A 25,749-nucleotide genomic window follows, 5' to 3' on the forward strand; every position below is an offset into this window, starting at 1 on the left:
TTATGAATGCCCAGAGCACACTCTGGCACTCCAGATTAAATTTACGTACACACCCGTAGTATAAACCAGCCTTTAGTCTTGAAATCTTTGGTTGTTTAGTACATGGCCTCATGTGAATCCTTAAAGAGATGGGTGAGGCTAAGGCTTTAGAGGGAGGGAACGATGCTGAATGGGTGTAGACAAAGAGCCCTCCAGTAGGTGTACCAAAACATTCAATGGCCATTTTCTCAAAAGTGAGCTAACAAGTTTATCAACTTTCAAAGCAGAATTACTTTCCCATTGTTCTTCAACTGTAGTATATGATATAACATTTTCTAGCTCTGAGTCGCTACTTTTATCCAATGTAAAAACAATTTCAAATTTTGCCAAAGACCAAATCGAGCAGGTTGGTCACATTTAGCAGACAAGATTTGCTTAGAATTCCGTATTGTATATAGTATGAAGAATACAATTGAAAATAGCTGAATAAAATATGAAGGATATTTTCTCCAAAGGATTTGAGCTATTGCGCACCTGCGGCTATTCTGTGTTGAGCGGTTAACAAAGAAACAGGTCTTCCTATATGCTTAATTTAGAGTTATTTATGCAACTTTAGCTATGATCAAAACATATAGCCCCACGTTTGCATGTTTAATACATTCTATGTCTGCATCATGCGACACTAATGACGATTTGAAAAAAGTTGCAGGAAAGGCATGAGCGCTGCATGTTATTTGCGTAGGCTGCACACATTTCATCAGTCTCTCATTCACAATTTGACAAGCACTTGATAATGGCCTCGAATTTCCCAGCAGCATCCCCTTTGTGTGGCAGTTAGGCTCTACACCTGTTGTAAAGCGGATTAATACTCTTAATTTTAAGAATTTATTTTGCCACTTTAGTTGTGATACAAAACTTATCAAAACATATAGGCCTATGGGCTAGGCTAGTGTACATGAAAAAGTTGCACAAAAAAAGGCATGCGCTTCTTCGCGGCTTACTGCACAAGCTGGGAATCATCACAAGTGATAGGCTAATATTGTCACCCATCAGACTTGATTTAGAATGGACCATTAGCATGCACCTGTCTCGAAACAGGTGCAGGGGGGAGAAAATCCATGTCATCTCTCACAATGCGACTTATGCTGAAACTACACTTCCAAAACCTATCGCTCGATCACCCATCAGCAGACTTGTGTCTGGGACACCAACCAACCGCTGGTGGGGGGGTCCCGAGACACAAAGGGGGGGAAATACAGGCCCAGACCCATTATGAGCCTCTACGTGCAACACTGTACGAGGCCGCCCGATCAGGAAACAAATCAAGTTGTAAACTTCCCCATGAGAACAAAGAGGAGCGGACAAGCCCCTCGACGGGGATAACCTTAGAATACACCTTGAGATATCACTGAGGTGTCCCACACTGGCTTTCCACCACCCACAAAAAAATGGTAAAGTGTTCCGGTAGGATAACATTACGCAAGCAATTGGTAGAGTAGCTGGTCCCCTTGGGTACCAGTACAAATGCCAGCAACAGTCAGTCCAGCCACAATCAGTAAGAAGGTTAGAGACCTAACAATTCGAATTGCCCTTGATAGCAGATGAGGTAGTAGTCACTCAGATTGCAACACATGGAAGGGAATCTCCAAAACTCTCTTCTGATCATTAACACACATGCCGCTAATAAATAGAACCCTCCATTCAGGAGGAAAGTTATTAGAATTCCTGAACCATGATCACACCAAGTAAGACTGGTTCAGTTGTTATAGAGTACTTCCGTCGTGAGGTTAGCTCCTCTGTGGATAATGTCGCTATGAAATAGACTCCTTCATACCCATCGCCACTACAATGGTGTAAGACACATTGACTTGTAGCAAAACATCTGCAGGCCCCCTTGGCATATGGCTTGAGGTCGGCACAGATTCTTACTGACACACGATTATTGACATGGAAATGATCTGATGACGTCAGACTCATTCTGCCCAGGTTGCAGCCTACCAGGATACTTGGTGTTCTTGCCCTTGGCATGTGCGCTTGTGCAAACAAACACACATTTAATGAGGATTTAAACTAGGATCACTTAAGGGTCCGAGCAAAATACCAGTCTTGGTAAAGTTGACAATAGACCCTGAAGCCCCTTTTGACTCTACAGCTACATTAATAACCAGTAACTCCCCAGAGGTCCGTAGGTCACCCCTGTAGAGCGTTCGAAGCTAGTGCCTTACACCTGTATACTTCATGTAGTTATCAACTTAGGATAGTGGTGTGTTGCTTAGGGCAAGTAGGATCGCCCTAGACATGACATTAGACAAAAATGCCATGATAGAGTCATTTACCCAAAACCGTGGAGGTATATAGAATAGAGTCCAACTTGATGATTAAGGTGTGGTAACTATATTTTGTATATTTTAATTGTTTGTGTTTTTATACATTTATTTCATTTTATTTTATTTTACAAACAAGTTCCCCATACGACCACCAGTTAGTGCCACAACGACGCTCATTTGGGGAAGAAATGTAATGATGTATTTTGTGAGTGTTGTGTGTTATTAACGCATGTCTAAGTTACTGCCTAGATCCAGCCTGGACAACCAGACGAGGGGTCTGGAAAGAAGATACACAACCATGGCCATTCTTGTGGTGGTCTGCAGCTTGCAGAAATCCTACCAGGTTAAACCACCAGAGGGGGACTGTCATGATGATCCCCAAACCAGGACACCCCATGGTCATTCTTGAGGTGGGTTGCAACTTGCCGAATCCTTCCAAGATTGAACCCACCAGAGGGGGACTGTCATGACTGTCCTGTAAAGATCCAAATAGGTCAGATCAGCTTCGCAATAAATTACTTTGGCCAGACCCCCTTTCACCTGCAGAGGTGGGAGAAAGGAGCTGGTGGGGGGTTGACATCACACCCTGTAGTAAATCAAGGACAAGAAAATTCAGCCATCTCCCTCTCCAAATTCACACAGGAATGTACCTTTGTTTCACAGAAATGTTCCCACCGAAACTCTAACACATTCTAAAGTGAATACGGCAACAACATTTCTAACATAGAACGTGGGGAATGGTCAGAGGCGATCTAAAGAATGTCATTTTGGTTATTAATTTGAGATGTCATTAAAAATGGTAAAGGAAATATTGTAACTTGAAAAGTACACACACTATATGTGTGAAGTGTCCATCCTCTACATTGTGCATGAAATATGAAAAATTATTAAAGTGTTTTTGTTAAGAGAGGAATGTGATTTTAGAAACTATAAGAGGAAATTGTATGTAGCCCCCTGAGAGGTCAAAGAGCATGTCAGCCTGGTGGAACCGCTCCTTTTGAATGAACTGTATAAAATGATGGGATAAGAATTAACATCAGACCAAAAAGACATTGAGCTACAGCTCACATTTAGTGGTTGGAACTCTTAATCTCAACACGAGGTAGAGACGATAGTCACCTCCCGGACAATCACTGGTACGGCTGATTAGCTGTCCTAAGTAAAGTATCAAGAAAAGTGAAATAAACTGGGACCATTCTACTACTCTTCTCAAATCACTGTAGTACGCTACTCTCATCACCCCACTGAGAACCATCAACACGGCTGGCTAGCATATCTTCAAAGAATAATCTTCCATAGCGAGTGGAAGTAGAGTGAGCTCTGTAGTTCTGTTCAGGACTACGCGACAGGTCGCCGGATGGCGGGCGACGGCAAAGGAGAGCAACAGTCAGTCCCTCCAGGATTCCGTGATTCTGCGATTGCATAATTCAATGCAAAACCAATCAGCGCATATTATCCTAGAGCTCGCAATTTTGACCAATCAAGGTGAGTAGCGTTTTACTCAAACTTGTAATCCGCTAACCTTGGCTTTAGTAGGGTGGTCGGTACTCTGTGCTCCCCAGTCTGTCTATGGAGAGCGCTGCTCAAAGCACTGAGTGTAATTTGTCAGCTTCGCCGTTTTAAACTCTAAAACTTATGGTACCACAACCAATGACTCCGCAGTGGAGCAACTGATATGGAGGAGGATGAAATGGACGATTACATTAAGATATAGGCCTAGATGAGCTAGGCCCTTGGTCACCCCCCACCTCTCGTTTTGTTCAGAAAGAGCTGTGTTTATTCAAAAAAAGAAACAGCCCAAAAGAGCACTTTGTCTCTAATTGTTTTCATGAAAGATGAACTTGAGATATAATATGTCTTAATTGCAGATTGGACCCCAGGTGTTTCTTTTGTCTTAGGTAAACCTTTTTTAGTACCTACAGATTATGGGGGCATGCATTTTTTTTATGTTGGAACACTGAGCTAGCTTCTACACCTTTTTTGTTCAAAAAAAGAGCTGTTTGTTCAGGAAAATAAACACTTTAAATGTTTAATTGTTTTTGTGTTATGTATTATGCTTAAAATTGTCCTAAAACTGAGCACATATTACTTTTTATTGCTTTATATGAAATGAACATGAAAAAACACTGCATAATGTATCACAGAATTTCAGAAAAAAGCTGCCGCAAAATCAAGCATTTTTGGCACCAGAAATCACCAAAGAAAATGTAGCAAAATCCTGGAGTGACTGAACAGTAAGAGACGGATGGGGACCCCTTTTGAACAATCAGAGCCTTACAAGCGTGCCGCAAAAAGGCCCAACAACCATTCTTCCAAGAAGGCCTGGTTCTGACAGAAATACATGAAAAACCAAGACATTTACATGTAAATACATTCATGAGTTCTTACTCCAAATGTGTGTCAGTTTGTGTGAAAAGTATATGATTACTGTGAGAGTAGTTTCTAAAGTATTTTTTTAGTATTATGTCTCTGTCCCTCTCTTCCCCCCCCCCCCCCCTCCCCTCTCTCTCCATGTCTTTTGTAACAAGCCACCATATGGTCAGTCCACTAGAGACCTGTTTTTAATGTATTAAGTATGTTTATCCTGTGTTACCATTTATCTAGCCAGTAAATAAATAATTAAACCAATTTGTGTAGTACTGAATCATAAGTAAGGCTGGGGTTTTTGCAGAGGCAGGAGGTTACAACTGTTAAGAATTATATGATAAAGGTTATGATTAATAAGATGACTGTTTATAGATGTGATAGGTTAAGACCTTTAGAGTTTAATTCGGGAGATATTAACTCTTTAAAGAACTGCTCTCGTGTTGCACCAATTCCTAATGAGTTAATTGTTACCCAATTAACTATAAAAAAACAAATAAAAAAATACAAATCGGGTACCAATTAAACATACAGTGGCAAGAAAAAGTTTGTGAACCCTTTGGAATTACCTGGATTTCTGTATAAATTGGTCATAAAATTTGATCTGATCTTCATCTAAGTCACAACAATAGACAAACACAGTCTGCTTAAACTAATAACACACAAACAATTATACGTTTTCATGTCTATTGAACACACCGTGTAAACATTCACAGTGTAATGTGGAAAAAGTATGTGAACCCTTGGATTTAAGAACTGCTTGGTTATCCTTTGGCAGCAATAACCTCAACCAAACATTTTCTGTAGTTGCGGATCAGACCTGCACAACCGTCAGGAGGAATGATGGACCATTCATCTTTACAAAACTGTTTCAGTTTAGCAATATTCTTAGGATGTCTGGGGTTAACTGCTCTCGAGGTCATGCCATAGCATTTTAAAAATCGGGTTGAGGTCAGGACTCTGACTGGGCCACTCCAGAAGGTGTATTTCCTTCTGTTGAAGCCATTCTGTTGTTGATTTACTTCTGTGTTTTGGGTCGTTGTCCTGTTTCATCACCCAACTTCTGTTGAGCTTCAATTCGCGGACAAATAGCCTAACATTCTCCTGCAAAATGTATTGATAAACTTGGGAATTCATTTTTCCATCGATGATAGCAAGCTGTCCAGGCCCTGAGGCAGCCCCAAACCATGACGTTACTACCATACCATACTTTACAGTTGGGATGAGGTTTTGATGTTGGTTTGCTGTGCCTTTTTTCTCCATACATAGTGTTGTGTGTTCCTTCCAAACAACTCAACTGTAGCTTCATCAGTCCACAGAATATTTTGCCAGAAGCGCTGTGGAACATCCAGGTGCTCTTTTGCTAACTTTTTTTGGACAGCAGTGGCTTCTTCCGTGGTGTCCTCCCATGAACACCATTCTTGTTTAGTGTTTTACGTATTGTAGACCCGTCAACAGAGATGTTAGCATGTTCCAGATATTTCTGATAGCCTTTAGCTGACACTCTAGAATTCTTCATAACCTCATAAAGCACGCCGCACTGTGCTCTTGCAGTCATCTTTGCAGGACGGCCACTCCTAGGGAGAGTAGCAACAGTGCTGAACTTTCTCCATTTACAGACAATTGATCTTACCTTGGACTGATGAACATCCTGGCTTTTAGAGATACATTTGTAACCCTTTCCAGCTTTATGCAAGTCAACAATTCTTAATCTTAGGTCTTCTGAGATCTCTTTTGTTCGAGGCATGTTACACATTGTGAATAGCAAACTCAAATTTTGTGAGTGTTTTCTGGAGGGCAGGGCAGCTCTAACCAACATCTCCAGTGTCGTCTCATTGATTAGACTCCAGGTTAGCTGACTCCTGACTCCAATTAGCTTTTGGAAAAGTAATTAGCCTCGGGGTTCACATACTTATTCCAACCTACACTGTGAATGTTTAAATTATGTATTCAATATAGACAAGAAAAATACAAACATTTTGTGTTACAGTGTGCTTAAACTAGTGTTTGTCTATTGTGGTGACTAAGATGAAGATCAGATCAAATTTTATTACAAATTTATGCAGAAATCCAGGTAATTCCAAAAGGTTCACATACTTTTTCTTGCCACTGTAGTTAGTTGATTAGATAAATAACAGTCATCAGATGAATGAAAGTAAAGTCACACCGGTGTGGCGGTAATACAGTGGTGAAGAGGGAGAAATACTGACACACACGTAGAGAATACCCCCAGGAGTTCTCATTTACATAGAAGTCATACATGCAGTAAATTACATACATGTTCTGCTGATCTGTGAAAACCATGCATGGGTGTTTGACACCTTCCTAAAACAGCACTTTCAATGTGCACACACACACACATCTTCATCGGTTTAGCCTGGTACATGCTCAAAGTAAAAAATACTTAAATTAAACAATATACATGGTAAATAATTTATGTACTAGAATCAAATATTTCCACTCCGTTTGAAGGAGTAGACCTCACTATCTCATTGGTGACTTCCATCTCTCCCACTTCTGCCTCGTGTTCTCTCAGCCCACAGTGAAAACACAGGAAACAGGGCAGATTGACTCAAACCCACCTAGGCTATGACTCGCTGAACTCCTGTCAATAAACATAACAAATCAAATCTTATTTGTCACATACGCAGAATACAATATGCGTGGCACTACAGTGAAATGCTTACTTACAAGCCCTTACCCAACAACGCAGTTAAGAAAAATAACTAAAGAAAATAAGAAATAAAAGTAACAAATAATTCAAGAGCAGCAGAAAATAACAATAGCGAGGCTATATACAGGGGGTACCGGTACAGAGTCAATGTCCAGGAGCACCGGTTAGTTGAGGTAATATGTACATGTAGGTAGTTATTAAAGTGACTATGCATAGACAGAGAGTAGCAGCAGCGTAAACAGAGAGTAGCAGCAGTAACAGAGAGCAGCAGCAGCGTAAAAGAGGGGGGGGGAGCAATGCAAATAGTTCGGGTAGCCATTTGACTAGATGTTCAGGAGTCTTATGGCTTGGGGGTAGAAGCTGTTAAGAAGCCTCTTGGATCTAGACTTGGCAATCCGGTACCGCTTGCAGTGCGGTAGCAGAGAGAACAGTCTATGACTAGGGTGGCTGGAGTCTTTGACATTTTTTGGGGGCCTTCCTCTGACACCCCCTGGTATAGAGGTCCTGGATGGCAGGAAGCTTGGCCCCAGTGATGTACTGGGCCGTACGCACTACCCTCTGTAGTGCCTTGCGGTTGGAGGCTGAGCAGTTGCCATACCAGACAGTGATGCAACCAGTCAGGATGCTCTCGATGGTGCAGCTGTAGAACGGTTTGAGGATCTGAGGACCCATGACAAATATTTTCAGTCTCCTGAAGGGCAATAGGCTTTGTCGTGCCCACTTCACCACTGTTTGTGTGCTTGGACCATGTTAGTTTGTTGGTGATGTGGACGCCAAGGAGCTCTCAACCTGCTCCACTACAGCACCGTCGATGAGAATGGGGGCGTGCTCGGTCCTCCTTTTCCTGTAGTCCACAATCATATAATTTGTCTTGATCACGTTGAGGGAGAGGTTGTTGTTATTCCACCACATGGTCAGGTCTCTGACCTCCTCTCTATAGGCTGTCCCGTCGTTGTCGGTGATCAGGCCTACCACTGTTGTGTCATCTGCAAACTTAATGATGGTGTTGGAGTTGTGCCTGGCCGTGCCGTCATGAGTGAACTGGGAGTACAAGAGGGGACTGAGCATGCACCCGAGAGGCCCCAGTGTTGAGGATCAGCGTGGCCGATGTGTTGTTACCTACCTTTACCACCTGGGGGCGGCCCGTCAGGAAGTCCAGGATCCAGTTGCAGAGGGAGGTGTTTAGTCCCAAAGTCCTTAGCTTAGTGATGAGCTTTGAGGGCACTATGGTGTTGAACACTGAGCTGTAGTCTATGAATAGCATTCTCACATAGGTGTTCCTTTTGTCCAGGTATGCAAATCGGAGTGGGTCTAGGGTTTCTGGGATAATGGTGTTGATGTGAGCCATGACCAGCCTTTCAAAGCATTTAATGGCTACAGACGTGAGTGCTACGGGTCGGTAGTCATTTAGGCAGGTTACCTTAGTGTTCTTGGGCACAGGGACTACTGTGGTCTGCTTGAACCATGTTGGTTTTACAGACTCAGACAGAGAGAGGTTGAAAATGTCAGTGAAGACCCTTTCCAGTTGGTCAGCACATGCTAGGAGTACACGTCCTGGTAATCCATCTGGCCCTGCTGCCTTTTGAATGTTGACCCGTTTAAAGGTCTTACATCGGCTGCGGAGAGCGTGATAACACAGTCGTCCGGAACAGAGGATGCTCTCATGCATGTTTCAGTGTTACTTGCCTCGAAGCGAGCATATAAGTAATTTAGCTCGTCTGGTAGGCTCGTGTCACTGGGCAGCTCTCGGCTGTGCTTCCCTCTGTAGTCTAATAGTTTGCAAGCCCTGCCACATCTGATGAGCGTCGGAGCCGGTGTAGTATGATTCAATCCTAGTCCTGTATCGTCATTTTGCCTGTTTGATGGTTCGTCGGAGGGCATAGCAGGATTTCCTACAAGCTTCCGGGTTAGAGTCTTGCTCCTTGAAAGCGGAATCTCTACTCTTTAGTGCAGTGCGGATTTTGCCTGTAATCCATGGCTTCTGGTTGGGGTATGTACGTACAGTCACTGTAGGGAGGACATCATCGATGCACTTATTGATGAAGCCAGTGACTGATGTGGTGTACTCCTCAATGCCATCGGAAGAATCCCGGAACATATTCCAGTCTGTGCTAGCAAAACAGTCCTGTTATTTAGCATCTACTTCATCTGACCACTTTTTATTGACCGAGTCACTGGTGCTTCCTGCTTTAATTTTTGATTTCAAGCCGGAATCATGAGGATAGAATTATGGTCAGAATTACCAAATGGAGGGCAAGGGAGAGCTTTGTATGCGTCTATGTGTGTGGAGTAAAGGTGGTCGAGCGTTTTTCCCCCTCTGGTTGCACATTTAACAGCCTTTAACCAGAGTAATCTGCCCTTAATAAAGTGGGTTTACTGAACTAAGCCAGGTTCTCCTTTCTGGCCTGGTTGTGCCAACAGAGGCACTGTTTAAATCAAATGTGGACCTTCCTGTTGGGGAGCTAACTATTTCACATGCCTCTGAGTGGTCAGGGCCAAGTTGAGGGAAGAGAGGGGAATTGATGTTGCCACATAGTACAGGAACTATGGTGGGATTGAGAAACTCCACGTGATTGTCCCTCATGCAGCTGTTGCAGAGAATAGCTACATGCATTGCATGTGAACAGGAGAGAATGAAGTGTGTACTGAAAGAGAAGAGGCAACACGGTGAAAGAATGAAAGAGTAGGGGGGAAGGAAAGGGAGAGAGGAGGATAAGAACGGTTACGCTCAAAGAATATCAGTCAGCAATCCCACTTCTCTAGTCGTCCGGGGTGACCATGCCTACCTTCTTTGGCGGCCTGCCAGAACTCAAACGCCACTCTGAAGGCCTGGGCCACTGTTAACGTCACTGCCTGGGCCTGGGGGAGAGAGAGAGAGAGAAAGTGAGGCAGGGGGAGATAAACACAATAAGTATGACAAAAATATGTTGGCTAAGTGTTTCAAGAGGGGAGAAGAAAATCCATTGATAACGGATGAGAGCAGAACTAGGGCCTACTTGACGAGGGAACATTAACCTAGGTGTCGTTCCCTACTGCGCAGTCCAACTTCTCCTTTTCATTACAAGTTGTTTCATGCAGCTGGGAGGAAGTGTGGCCTTTGGACCAGAGCTAAATTAACAAGGGGAAGGAAAGAAGGAGTGGCACAATCATTCACAAACCCCCCTTGGAGGGAGACTATTTGAAAGAGGGCCCACAGGCACACACGGACTCACCACCTTCCTCTTGGTGCAGAGGTATGCGTGGCACTCCAGGGTTTCGTTCTGTTGGCTCTGGGCGATGTAGGCAAACACTTTGTCGTGCATCTTGTCTGCTGTGCAGTAGGATATCCTGAGGGGGGGATCACAGAGAGACAAACTAGTTTGAATAAAACCTAAAAATCTAAGAGTCCCTGCGGATCAGACAAGGCTATCACACAACTTCATCTTCACTAAGCCTTTAAGCACACTACAATCAGATTTAGACCCTTAAATCTTTCATTTCCACATAAAAAAAACAAAAAAATTCCACATAGATTCTGCCCACACACTATAGCGTGCGGGTGGAGAGCCACTCAAAAGATCCAGGCGGAGAGTTTTAACTTGAGGACATTATCTGTAGTTGATCCACAGCGTACCTCGGCTTTTTTCGTGTCAGCCATAAAGACTGATGCCTGCTGTGTCCGCCTAGCCCACCTGGGCCTGTTGTGTTTTAGCATTATTGGATTGGACCTGGACTCTTAACAACAGTTCTGCTCTTTCTCTAACATTTTCCCCTGGAACATGCTCTGTTCTGCAGATGTTCAGAGAAATGACATCATTGGTGATATCATCACCTCAAGACCTGATTGACAGGTGGTTTGGCCAGTCGTATGGGGACCCAGAGCAGTGGAATGACGGGCATAATGAATGACCATCTGCCCTCCCTGTTCCTTTCCACACCAGTACACTGCTGCTCAAACTGTCAACATCACTGCAGAGATCAAATGTCTAGTTTACTAATGACTCAGTGATATAAAAATGCAACGTGTAAAAGGATTCTGCTATAAAAGCCCACAGCTGCACAACGTGACGCTGTGAGATTCCCGACAGATGTTCGAGTGAGAGCATTGTAAAATTGGGTGTCTAGGTAAATCCATTTCATTTCCTGCTCGTTCATCTTCTCTAGCGGATGCCTGGAGAGGAGGACCCCAGTGAATAATATTTGCTTTAAATTTAACCAACACCATTACATTGGGTCACAGCTGGATAGTTAGTGCTTCAGTATGATGGAGAGTTGAGCGACGTGGTTGTGATTCTGCCAACCCCTCTGTCACTGAGAGTGATCCAAGTTCTGGCCTTGAGACCCAGTTAAAACTCCACTTCTCATAAATGTGGAATGTTAGACAAGTGATTGAAGTTTGACCTAAGCAGTTACAAGTCACACTCTGTTTTTGAAAGGTGAAATTGAGGGTGTGTGTTGTGCTTGTGCACGTGTGCTATCGTGCGTGCCCGTTTGTCAGTATTCCCACCCCAGGTGAGGGCTCAGACACACAGATGTTGTAGAGGCCTCTTGAGGGAGAGGAGATCACCGCAAATCCCAACACTTTTAGGCTCAACGTGATAGATGAGAGGGTCTTAGAAGGGAAGGGAGATTCTGGTGGGAATTTAAAAAAAAAAATTTTTGCAAGTAAAGAAATTATGAACTTGGCCTGATAGAATTTCACATTTCAGCTGCTCACAACCAGAGCATGAGTATATCTTCTTCTCCGTCAGTGAAAGGCAGAGAGAGAGAGAGAGAAACAAAGAGGGAGACATGAGCACTAACCTGTATATGGAGATGTTCTCAATCAGCTGGTTAGAGGCATAGTCGTAGAGGATGATTCCTCGAGGGGACACTTTTAATGTCACTTTCTGGAGTTTCTTGCCACTGGCTTTGGCCTAGAAAGACAGACAGACAATATTAAATATTTAAAATCAACTCATGCAATCACAGACAGACAATATTAAATATTTAAAATCAACTCATGCAATCACAAACATCTGTGACACTTGCCAGTGTGCAAATCTTTGCTAAAAGTACACATCTAGATTGTCCATTTACACTTCTGCTACCTCCTCCAGTGCTGACACTGCCAGTGCTGACACTGCCCAAAACACAGCCTTGACACCAGCAGGTATTAATCAAACCTACACGCCCTAGCCTAAACACACTTCCCTCAGAGAAGCAAAACACATGATTCAGAAAACCCTGGGGGCCGATAACAGCTTTCTAGCTACAATGCATCATTATACTGGAGAAACAGATCTATTAGACAACTTCATACTATAGTCTGAAGGGATGCATCCAGACCCCTCAGCTGCTAATGATATCCCTAACACACAGAGTCAAGACAAGCAGCTTGTTAGAGTTCTATAACACACAGAGTCAAGACAATCAGCTTGTTAGAGTTCTATAACACACAGAGTCAAGACAAGCAGCTTGTTAGAGTTCTATAACACACAGAGTCAAGACAAGCAGCTTGTTAGAGTTCTATAACACACAGAGTCAAGACAATCAGCTTGTTAGAGTTCTATAACACACAGAGTCAAGACAAGCAGCTTGTTAGAGTTCTATAACACACAGAGTCAAGACAATCAGCTTGTTAGAGTTCTATAACACACAGAGTCAAGACAAGCAGCTTGTTAGAGTTCTATAACACACAAACACCACTCCGGTGCTTAACAATGTCGACAGAGAGCCTTGGGCAGAGCAATCAACAACAGAGTTTGTTTACACCCGGAAAGGAGAAGGACAGCAGTAGAAAGACTCAAGGCAGTTATTTAAGCCATTCTCTAAAATCCTGCTTTCAACCAGTCAATACAATAAGTATTGGGTCCAAAACAACACTACCTAGTGTATTAACTGTCAGGACCTTGTTAGTCTGGTCAGGGTGGCGACAGAGAGCAGAGTGAGTCACCTATGAGACTGTCCTGTGTGCCCTGGGGCTGATCAGCGTTCCCTAATTTAATTAGTGTGGAGCTGACAGATTTATTAACAATAAGCCTTTCTGTTACTGTAAAATAACCCTGGCCAAAGCAACACACAGATGCATCAGTACTAATTGCATCTTGTTCAAATGAAGGCAACAACTTAATGGGAAAATAAATGGGACTGTTTTATACTGTGGTGATACGGGTATTAAAATATAAGGAATAGATCACCATCCACTGTATGTTTGGGAAAATTGTCAAAAGGGCCTTTAAAGGTCAGGGAATCTATATAGAATGGAGTTTACATTTTGGGGGGATAGGGTGTAGAACTCCTTGGGAGAGGATGAGTGTGAGTATAGAAGGTCAAGTGTGTGTGTGTGTGTGTGTGTGTGTGTGTGTGTGTGTGTGTGTGTGTGTGTGTGTGTGTGTGTGTGTGTGTGTGTGTGTGTGTGTGTGTGTGTGTGTGTGTGTGTTGCTGACCGTGGCAACAATCCTCTTGACGGCGGCTGCAGAGAGCTCCTCTCCTTTGGGCTGCTCCACCAGCGTGACGCCCAGGTACTTGAGTTGGAACACCATGCCCTCCAGCAGGGTTTCTCGCGTGTCTGTCCAGTTCTCTGGCAGCTCTATGGCGAGGAAAGAGGACACAGGTTAGAAGAGACAGGTAGAGGACATACAGGTGACAGGTCAGACTGATGGCCCAACGTTCTTCCATCTAGAAACAGACGGTAGGCATATTTCTGATATTAGTTTCTGATTAAAGTTTTAGGTAATTTAATTTGCTTCACCAGTTTCTGTGTAAAATCCTCCAAAGGCCATTGAACTGTACTATGGTTGTGTGTGACCATTCCTTAGATTGGGGGGGACGGTAGAGAAGCAGACTGTCTCAGACCAAGGTTTATCATACTAACCACGTTTCCATCCTCAGTTTATATGCGAGTAAAGTCATACCAATTTTATAAATGCAGACAGAATTTGTTCGTTCGACATGGTGGGATCTTTTTGTGTCGGTAAAATGAATTATGAGATAGATGTTAGTGGAAACACCTTTATGCGCAAATATTGATATAATAACCATCATATCGCAATGATATGGTGTGCGGCCCTCCCACTCGGGAAACCATGCAGTTTATTAGGCTACAGAATAAATAAGTTATGTTGTTATACAACGGGTGGTTTGGAATTCCCATTTTTAGAGCCTATCCTTACCTAGCAATGCACTACCACTACTAGCCTTAGCACCTGTAACTCGTCATGGATGATTTTAAAGTTACTTTTGATTTGTTTTATCCACCAACATTTGAAGAATGGTGCCAACAAGAAGAAAGAAATGAAACAAGAAGAAGAGCAAGTGGACCAGCAACCTGAACCTCACATTAACATGAGACATGCAGAAATCAGTAGCGCCGTTATAGCCGACATAGAAAAGGAGAAATGAAACAGCTACATCAAGACAAATACACTGTGCAGTGAAGTGCCTTCTGGAATCTGTCGGAAAAGGGGATTAACTGGTAACCCGTTGTATAAAGGCAATAAAACACATGGACTCTCATGCATTATTGCTTAAATGAACTTCACAGGGTGGTGAAAGTGCACAGTGATGAGCTTGATGCTCCTTTCCAATAAATAGAGGGTCTTATTCTGTTGACATGATAATCGAATAAAAATATTCTCGCTCTCATCCATAATAATCTTATCATGTAGACTAGCCTCCCTGTCACGCCCTGGCCTTAGTATTCTTTGTTTTCTTTATTATTTTAGTTAGGTCAGGGTGTGACATGGGGAATGTTTGTGTTTTATCGGTTTTGGGTGGTTATATGGTAAAGGGGGTGTTGGGTGTAGTGTATGGGTTTGTGTATGGGTTTGTGTTGAGTGTATGTGTCTAGCTGTGTCTATGTTGGGTGTAAGTTGTCTAGGAGAGTCTATGGTTGCCTGAATGGGTTCCCAATTAGAGACAGCTGATTTCTGTTGTCTCTGATTGGGAGCCCTATTTAAGGTAGCCATAGGCTTTCGTTTGATGTGGGTAATTGTCTATGTCTGAACGTTTGTAGCCTGTATGTGCACTACGTTTATTAGCTTGTCGGTCGTTTGTTTGTTTTGTTAGTTTTGTAAGAGTGTTTTGTTTTCGGTTCTCCTTCTTCTAAATAAAAAAGAAGATGGCTTATTTTCCTACTGCTGCGTTTTGGTCCGTCAATCCTCCACACGATCGTGACAGAATTACCCACCAATACAGGACCAAGCGGCATGTAAAGCAGCAACAGGACCCACCTACACAGGATTCTTGGACATGGGAGGAGATACTGGATGGTAAGGGGCCGTGGGCACAACCGGGAGAATATCGCCTTCCTCGTGAAGAGCTGGAGGCAGCTAAAGCCGAGAGGAGGCGATATGAGGAGGCAGCACGGAGACAAGGCTGGAAGCCCGTGAGTACAACCCAAAAATTTCTTGGGGGGGGCCTTAAAGGGAGTGTGGCGAAGTCAGGTAGGAAACCTGCGCCTACTCCCTGTACTTACCGTGGAGAGCGAGAGTACGGGCAGACACCGTGTTACGCAGTAGAGCGCACGGTGTCTCCTGTACGCGTGCATAGCCCGGTTCGGTACATTCCAGCTCCACGTATCGGCCGGGCTAGACTGAGCGTTGAGCCTTATGTCATGAAGCCGGCCCAACGCATCTGGTCACCAGTGCGTCTCCTCGGGCCGGCGTACATGGCACCAGCCTTACGCATGGTGTCCCCGGTTCGCCTACATAGGCCGGTGCGGGTTATTCCACCTCCCCGCACTGGTCAGGCGACGGGGAGCATACAACCAGGTAAGGTTGGGCAGGCTCGGCGCTCAAGGGAGCCAGTACGCATGCACGGTCCGGTATTTCCAGCGCCACCTCCCCGCCCCTACCCAGTACCTCCTCCACGCACTAGCCCTATGGTGCGTGTCTCCAGCCCTTTACCACCAGTGCCTAAACCATGCAACAAGCCTCCTGTGTGTCCCCAGAGTCCTGTGCGTCCTGTTGCTGCTCCCCGCACTAGCCCTGAGATGCGTGTCCACAGTCCGGTACCACCAGTTCCGGCACCACGCACTAGGCCTAATGTGCGCTCCCAGGGTCTAGTATGCCCTGTTCCTTCTCCCCGCACTAGCCCTGAGATGCGTGTCCCCAGCCCGGTACCACCAGTTCCGGCACCACGCACCAGGCCTACAGTGCGCCTCAGCCGGCAAGAGTCTGCCGTCTGCACAGCGATGCCTGAACTGCCCGTCTGCCAAGCGCCATCTGAGCCATCCGTCTACCCAGCGCCATCTGAGCCATCCGTCTACCCAGCGCCATCTGAGCCATCCGTCTACCCAGCGCCATCTGAGCCATCCGTCTGCCCCGAGCCATTAGAGCCGCCCGTCTGTCACGAGCCGTCAGAGCCGTTCGTCAGTCAGGAGCCGCTAGAGCCGTTCGTCAGACAGGATCTGCCAGAGCCGCCAACCAGACAGGATCTGCCAGAGCCGCCAACCAGACAGGATCTGCCAGAGCCGCCAACCAGACAGGATCTGCCAGAGCCGCCAACCAGACAGGATCTGCCAGAGCCGCCAACCAGACAGGATCTGCCAGAGCCGCCAACCAGACAGGATCTGCCAGAGCCGCCAACCAGCCAGGATCTGCCAGAGCCGCCAACCAGCCATGTGCAGCCAGAGCCGTCAGCCAGCCATGTGCAGCCAGATCCGTCAGCCAGCCATGAGCAGCCAGATCCGTCAGCCAGCCATGAGCAGCCAGATCCGTCAGCCAGCCATGAGCAGCCAGATCCGTCAGCCAGCCATGAGCAGCCAGATCCGTCAGCCAGCCATGAGCAGCCAGATCCGTCAGCCAGCCATGAGCAGCCAGATCCGTCAGCCAGCCATGAGCAGCCAGATCCGTCAGCCAGCCATGAGCAGCCAGATCCGTCAGCCAGCCATGAGCAGCCAGATCCGTCAGCCAGCCATGGGCCGTCCCTCAGTCCGGAGCTGCCGTCCCTCAGTCCGGAGCTGCCGTCCCTCAGTCCGGAGCTGCCGTCCCTCAGTCCGGAGCTGCCGTCCCTCAGTCCGGAGCTGCCGTCCCTCAGTCCGGAGCTGCCGTCCCTCAGTCCGGAGATGCCCCTTATCCTGGTGCTCTCCCTTATCCTGGTGCTCTCCCTTATCCTGGTGCTCTCCCTTATCCTGGTGCTCTCCCTTATCCTGGTGCTCTCCCTTATCCTGGTGCTCTCCCTTATCCTGGTGCTCTCCCTTATCCTGGTGCTCTCCCTTATCCTGGTGCTCTCCCTTATCCTGGTGCTGCACCTTATCCTGGTACTGCCTCTTAGTCCGGAGCTGCCCCTTAATTCAGTGGGGTTAATGTGGAGGGGGGTCATTTGGAGGAAGCTAAGGAGGCGGTTAGTGACTGTGGTGGGGTGGGGACCACGACCAGTGCCGGAGCCGCCACCGTGGAAGGAAGCCCACCCAGACCCTCCCCTAGACTGTGTGCTGGTGCGCCCGGAGTTCGCACCTTAAGGGGGGGGGTTATGTCACGCCCTGGCCTTAGTATTCTTTGTTTTCTTTATTATTTTAGTTAGGTCAGGGTGTGACATGGGGAATGTTTGTGTTTTATCGGTTTTGGGTGGTTATATGGTAAAGGGGGTGTTGGGTGTAGTGTATGGGTTTGTGTATGGGTTTGTGTTGAGTGTATGTGTCTAGCTGTGTCTGTTGGGTGTAAGTTGTCTAGGAGAGTCTATGGTTGCCTGAATGGGTTCCCAATTAGAGACAGCTGATTTCTGTTGTCTCTGATTGGGAGCCCTATTTAAGGTAGCCATAGGCTTTCGTTTGATGTGGGTAATTGTCTATGTCTGAACGTTTGTAGCCTGTATGTGCACTACGTTTATTAGCTTCACGGTCAGTCGTTTGTTTGTTTTGTTAGTTTTGTAAGAGTGTTTTGTTTTCGGTTCTCCTTCTTCTAAATAAAAAAGAGGATGGCTTATTTTCCTACTGCTGCGTTTTGGTCCGTCAATCCTCCACACGATCGTGACACTCCCCACACTATCTGCGAGCTGTTGGCTACAGCGCACATGCCAAGACTAGAGTAGGCACATTTTAGGGCCGGGACAATACCAGTATCGCAATATTTTTTTGATGGCAAATATGAAAACATGAAGCAGACCAGACTCTTTGGTCCTTTAAAAACCTGCTGTATGTTAAATATTATGTGCTATAGATTGGAAATAAATAAATGTGACTCTGGATGACAACATTATGTTGATTTTCAACATTAAGGCTGTTTTTATAAAGAAGTTAAATCTGCTTTGTGTTTTTTTCCCTTGCCACGATACTAACAGACCTAGCACATTTGCTATTTAACGCAACAGATTTTGTGATAAAACTATTGGTAGAGTTGAAAATGAGATGGAAACACTTAATGAACTTTAGAGTTTTATTCTGTACATGAAAACTTAATCGAAAAAGTAAATTTTGTGTGCACTAGTCATCATGCACTGATCTGTATCCGCAACAAGTCAGTTTGGTGGAATCACCAATGGTGGGAAAATGCGCATATTTTCTTTATGCAGATTCTTGAATATTTGCATGAAAATCTGTCTCCAATTCGATGGAAACCTAGCTTCAGCCTTTGGACAGTCACCTTAAAATGTGAAAATCTGCCAAACCAGGCATCTATCCAGACATTGGGCAATTACAGCAGGACAAACTTTGGTACATGCAGGGAAGGGATTGGCACATCAAGAGCTTTTGTGTCTGCTCTATTAAAAACGTTATCAAAACAGTAAGAATCAGATACATTTAGTCAAAAGGCTGCTCTCCCTACAAAAACCGTTCCTTCAAAAAGTTCATTTGAAATTCTATTAGTGTTCCTTTAAATTGTAGGTCCCCCTCCTGTCTATGAAACAATGACATTCAATTAATCTAATATTGTAATATTATGAGACGAATAGGAGCCATGCCATTTCATTTCTTTAGCCTTTTAACTCCAGAATACACTGTGAGCAGCTCAAGGACGCTCTCCCTCGGTCTCTGTATAAGGCCAGATTGACTAAATGCCTCAGGACAGAACAACAGTTAGAGCTGAGCAAAGCAGAGGACTACTATTACCTATAGCCAACTCCGTCTCTCCCATGAGACCTCAGTCTCAGCCAAGGCCACGAGGGATCACTGCATATATTAAGTTATTGTATCTGAGCTCCTAGAGTGTGCGGCTCTCCTTTAATTTTTCAGGGATCACTGCAATAGAGGAGCACAAACGAACATGCACAGACATGCACACAATCCTCTAAATAGCTGTGATTGACATAACAGGCTTCTTCTTAAGCACCATGTTTAAATACACTGACTTAATGATTAGTGTTACAGGCTTAGATCTGAAAAGCTGGCCAGTACACTGAAATAGCCTAATTCATGTTTCTGAGACGAAAGACGAATGACAACGGTTGTTTTGGACTGCTTTCATTATCTTCATACTGCACTTCCTTCCTGAAATCAGGAAACATCAAAAAGATCTGTATCAAAAGAGAAATGGAAGAAACTTACACTCGATAGTGACACAGGAATTTGGAAGGGAAGAGATGACATGCACACAGCTAGGATTACAACAGCTAGGATCTCCAAGGACTGGGATGATCCCCCACACACACCCTCCAACACCTCAAACCTTTTATTGACTCGTCGCTCTTAAGAGGAGCATTCACAAGCATCAGGGTGCTCAATTCTGTTAGACCACCATGAGACATGGCCACCTGGACCCTTGTCACTGCTCACTTCTTGGGAGGCCTCTGGTGGTCAGTGATATATGTTGACCTCAGGGTCATCTAGATGGAAGATCCTGTCTTCACAGCAGCCGTGGTCTTACAGAGACATTCAGCCAACTGCAAAGGTTACTACTGTAGGTTAAAATCAAAGGTAAACCCATGGATTGGATTCCATGTAGGCTATAGGCTACTCTTCACTGCAAAAGGTTAAGATTCTTATGCTTTCACCCTATGGAGCCACAGTCATATTCTACCAATGTAAAATGCCTGAGGTCTAGCTTGCTACTTTGCTTGCGTTTCAGAACCAAAATCTACCCATCGAAGGCCACACTCAAGGTCACTGGTTTGAAAAGTGCAACAACGTGACTTCCCTTTAAAACCTAAGGAGTTGAAACTAGAAAAAACATTTTCAAATAGGGAATCTATCATTTTCATCTCTCTCCCCAGCCTTGGCAACCAGCCTTCAGTAAACACAGGCTTTGTCCATTCCAGCCTTCTCAATCCATCCTTCTCCATTTTATACTAAGTAGTACGTGCACCTCCCATAGTGCACCTCCCACCATCTGGTGGCGTATGCATGGGTGTCCAAGCTGTGTGCTAGTAGCTGAAAAACAGACACCTCAGTGCATTCAGCTTGTCAACACTTCTTACAATAACAAGTAGTGATTAAGTCAATCTCTCCTCCACTTTGAGCAATGAGAGATTTACATGCATATTATTAATGTTAGCTCTACGTGTACATTTGCCAATTGTATTTTCCGAGGTCCCTCTTTGTGGCACCGGACCACATGACTGAACAGTAGCCCAGGTGCGACAAAACTAGGGCCATTAAAATAATGCCCTCTGTATTCTGTTAGACAGGTAACTCTTTATCCACAATACAGCAGGGGGTGTAAAGCCATAACACATAGGTTTTCCAGCAGCAGACTATGTCAAAAGCCACACTGAAGTCGAACAAAAACAGATCCCACAATCTTTTCATCCCCAATTTCTCTCAGCCAATCAGTCATTTGTGTAAGTGCCGTGCTTGTTGAATGTCCTTCCCTAGAAGCATGCTGAAAGTCTTGTCAATTTGTTTACATTAAAATAGCATTGTACCTTGATCGGACCACAAAGGTCTTAAAAGCTATAGTACCCGAAAGGGCATCAAGCCGTCTGAAATTACAAGCATCTGCATACATTAGACACTCTACTTTTCCCTCCAGGGGCATTTCCTCCATTCTTTTATCTCAACACATGTGTACTGCGTGGATCACTGAGACCAATCCCTACTAGAGGCTGTGGGGTTGACAACAGTTCACTCTACATACAGAGACTCACTGTAATCCTTTTCTCCTTGTCCCCTCCCGCTCTCTCAGAACCATAAATATACCGTATACTTCTTCCGTCCCTCCCCTCGCTCTTGCCTCACACTCTCTCCTTACTTCTTAAAGAAAACCATAGGAGTGGCTGAGATAAGCAGGGCAAGAGATAATATACTCTAGCAAAATTATATACCACAAAGTGAAAACATTTCCATGCTATTTTCATGCCCAAAAGCAATTTAGTGATGGAGGGAGGGCCAATTCTCCACATGCCAATTACTCCTGAAATAGCTACATTAAAGTACATTCACCCTTTGAAGCCAAACTCAATGTCTATGAGAGAGGGGTAGCCTATTCTAAGAGTGCTGCTTCGTATGGATAATATCCCATTTCCATATTGGAACAGAGCGCCACATTCTCATTCTTCTCCTCCTGCTGCCCAGGAGAGGTTATTAGCGCACACTTCAAAGGCTGCCAATGCTGGCTGGACCACAGCGCTGCCTGTAACTGCTGGACGCTGGAACACTGCTGCACACACGGCCCAGGCCGCTTGGCAGCGACACAGAGGACCACAGCTGCTCCCAGAACAGGGGGCGTGAGTATGGTCGACTCGGCCCGTGATCTTCAAAGCCAAGCCTGGATAATGAAACAGTAGAGGTGTGTGGAGGCGACTGACTGAGGCACTGGAGGGACAGGTGTCTACTTCTGCTGCCATGGGACGACATTAAGAACAGACCATCTCACACCAAAGCCAGCTTCTGCACAGTGCACACAAATTAATTGACCAAAGCATGTTCACTCCGCATGGGGAAATGGGCAGAATGGAGGAAAACCCAGTGAACAGGGAAAAACACACACACACACGTGTGGACTGAAATTTAATCATGGCCAAAGTAGGGAAAGAGAAATAAGAGATTCCCCTAAAGTGGCCCACATACATTCCTGTAGGCACATTTCTCTTTGAGGTGATACACTATATGCCCCTTTATGAATAAAAGACAAGGCCCTTTTGAAAAATCCCATTATCAGGCACCACCATCATGAATTAACAATGAGACAGTTACAGGAATACAGAATCCCATTGAATGTATAGACATTCTTCAAACAGCAGGGTCTATACACCACACTCAGTCTATGTCATCGCTGTGAGAAGTGTGATCCAATTCCAGTGTCTTCTGTCACAGCAGATAGAATGGTGCTTCCCTCAGAGCTGTGGCAGTGAGAGGTGTCAGACTAATCCTGCGGAGAGACAGAGAGAGCAGTCTGCTCCACAGCCCTCTAATCAAACAAGCTGTGAGGAGCCCACTCTGACACACCACCACGCCACCTCCAGTCCTCTGCTTCTCCTCTCCTCCTGGATCAGACCAGTCTTAACACATCAATCACGAAGAAGGGAGGGAGGAGGGGAACAAATAAACCCTACTACCTTCCTCCTCCCTTCTTTCTCTCCATCCGTCAGTGTTCTACCTCATCTGAACCCAGAATAGTTTCAGGGGACTGTGCCTAGTGAAAATGACCTTATCTGGCCCCCACTGTCTTGGTGTCTTATGGTGAAGTGGAGCTTGTCTGGTAGCTGGATCATGGGAAGATGGCAGCAGTGAGATAAAACCAGTGAACGGCTCTGAATATCAAACAGATGTGCCAGCGGCTACAAACTGTCTCCTAGACTACCGGTAGGCAAGAGTGTTAGCCAATAATTGATTGACAGTGATAGTGCATGGACATTCTGCCCATCTGAGGTCTCTCAGTACTAGTGGAAAGCAGGGTTCATTTCGTCAAAAATAACTATGGCAAAAAAAAAATACTCTAGTCAACCTATTTTCCCTGACTAAAACTATGACGAGACACCCTTGAAAAAATGATAACTATTACAAATTACTTTCAATTTTAGTCTATGAAATTTTTACAAAGCAAGAACATTTGACATGAAGCTCCTTTTCATAGGTTTTGTCCAATCAATCCATACAATCCTCTTTTTGTCAGAATTGAAAATGTTCAGTTCTGTGGTTGATAGAGCTGATCTGCCCAGCTCTCCCACACAGCTCCCAGGCGGTCACTTCCATCACTCATCAATCTTTTGAACTGATGCGAAGCCAGGATACTTGACTTGTACCTAACCTCAACTAGAAACAATGTTAAATTTCTCTTATTTCATCTAGGCAATTTTTTCTTTGATCACGTCAGAATCTCTATTTTCCCATGTACACTGTTATTCATTCAGCTGTGTTGCTGCTCTGGCAACGTGGTCCGCAAATGCGAGTTGTGGCTGCTTTTTATATGGGAAAAATAAATGCTATTTGTTGAATATTAGGAGTACAGTAATACTTCTGGCATTTTTGTAAAGCTCAAATCCTCCCCTTTTCAAGGAAGCCACTGATATTATTGAACCCCTTGACAGTTATGATGGGGAGAAAATTTGAGCTGTAAAATGTTTAAACAGTAGCCATGGCGTTATAGTCTATATGGTTAATTATGGCTGGCATTTGTTACAATCTGCCTCAATATCAATGTTGCCAGCTAATGTATACAAGGGGATAGTAGGCCTATACTGGACAAGGACAATCTGAATGTGCACATGATGGTGAGGAGGTAACCTAAATATTCATTATTTATTAGAAAAAATGCATTAACTATGTGACTAAAATGGCTGTGACTAAAACTAAAGGTTTTTTAGTCGACTGATAATAACAAACCGACGAAGGAGAAAATGACTAAAATGTGACTAAGACTGAAAGATATTTTAAGACTAAAACTAAACTTAAAATATACTGAACAAAAAAATTCAACGCGTTTCATGAGATTAAATAAAAGATCCCAGAAATGTTCCATACACACAAAAGCTTACTTCTCTCAAATTTTGTGCACAAATTTGTTTACATCCCTGTTAGTGAGCATTTCCAAGATAATCTATCCACCTGACAGGTGTGGCATATCAAGAAGCTGATTAAACAGCATGATCATTACACAGGTGCACCTTGTGCTGGTGACAATAAAAGGCCATTCTAAAATGTACATTTTTAATCACACAACACCACAGATGTCTCAAGTTCAGGGAGTGTGCAATTGGCATGCTGACTGCAGGAATGTCCACCAGAGCTGTTGCCAGAGAATTGAATGGTCATTTCTCTACCATAAGCTGCTTCCAATGTCATTTTAGAAAATGTGGCAGTACATCCAACCGGGCCTCACAACCGCAGACCACGTATAACCACACCAGTCCAGGACCTCCACATCCGTTTTCTTGGGATTGTCTGAGACCAGCCACCCGGAGAGCTGGTGAAACTGTGGGTCATTCAGATGTCCACACATCGCTACTAATGTCAGCTGCTACCCAGAGACCTCAAATGCAGTGCTTCTGAACACACGTTGGCCGTTCCCTCTGTTGTTGAACAGACCAATGAGAGAGGAGTTGAGAGGACCATAACCTTACTCATACAGTGCATTCGGGAAGTATTCAGACCCCTTGACTTTTTCCACATTGTTATGTTACAGCCTTATTCTAAAATTGAATAAATTAAATAAATCCTACATTTAAACACAACACCCCATAATGACAAAGCGGGGGGTGCAAATTTATATACAAAAATCAATAAAAAATACCTTATTTACATACATATTCAGACCCTTTGCTATGAGACTCAAAATTGAGCTCAGGTGCATCCTGTTTCCATTGAGATGTTTCTACAACTTCACTGGAGTCCACCTGTGATAAATTCAATTGATTGGACATGATTTGGAAAGGCACACACCTGTCTATCGAAGGTCCCACAGTAGACAGTGCATGTCATAGCAAAAACCAAGCCAAGAGGTCAAAGGAAGAGCTCTGAGACAGGATTGTGTTGAGGCACAGATCTGGAGCATTAACATTTCTGCAGCATTAAAGGTCCCCAAGGGCGGCAGGTAGCCTGGCGGGCAGTAGCGTTGGGCCTGTAACCGAAAGGTTGCTGGATCGAATCCCCGAGCTGACAAGTTAAAAATCTATCGTTCTGCCCCTGAGCAAGGCACTGTTCCCGTGCGCCGATGATGTGGTTGTCGATTAAGGCAGCCCCGCACAGTAAAGGGTCTGAATACTAAACAAAATGTGACATTTCAGTAAAAAATATATACATTTGCAAACATTTATAAAAACCTGTTTTTGCTTTCTCTTTACGGGGTATTGTGTGTAGATGTATTTGTTTTATTCCCTCATCAATCCGTTTTAGAATAAGGCTGTAACGTAACAAAACGTGGAAGAAGTCAAGGGGTCTGAATCAGTGGAGGCTCCTCAGAGGAGGATAATCCTCCTCAGTGAATTTTTTGATAAAACTATACTAAATATAATCACGTCACCAAATAACTAATTAAAACACACTATTTTGCAAAGAAGGTATACAGTAGCCTCAACAGCACTATTTAAGGTAGCACCATGGTGTAGCCGGAGGACAGCTAGTTTCCGTCC

The 25,749-nt window shown here is 44.5% G+C and overlaps 1 protein-coding gene across 4 annotated transcripts in view; it reads right to left on the reverse strand.

Moving 5' to 3' along the window:
- LOC139553673 (low density lipoprotein receptor adapter protein 1-B-like) overlaps positions 1-25,749 on the reverse strand; it is a 91,827-nt gene that overhangs the window by 20,947 nt on the left and 45,131 nt on the right. For all 4 annotated transcript variants that reach the window (XR_011670700.1, XM_071366247.1, XM_071366245.1 and 1 more), the window contains exons 2-5: positions 13,752-13,894; positions 12,127-12,239; positions 10,557-10,671; positions 10,131-10,203 (exon numbers count right to left, since the gene is read on the reverse strand). Coding sequence is in view for 3 of the 4 variants with exons in the window: in XM_071366247.1 (XP_071222348.1) it covers positions 10,131-10,203; positions 10,557-10,671; positions 12,127-12,239; positions 13,752-13,894 (444 nt within the window). In the remaining variant the exon portion in view is untranslated. The remainder of the gene's footprint in view (positions 1-10,130; positions 10,204-10,556; positions 10,672-12,126; positions 12,240-13,751; positions 13,895-25,749) is intronic.

Source organism: Salvelinus alpinus, chromosome 25, assembly GCF_045679555.1.
Source record: "Salvelinus alpinus chromosome 25, SLU_Salpinus.1, whole genome shotgun sequence".
NCBI lineage: Eukaryota > Metazoa > Chordata > Actinopteri > Salmoniformes > Salmonidae > Salvelinus > Salvelinus alpinus.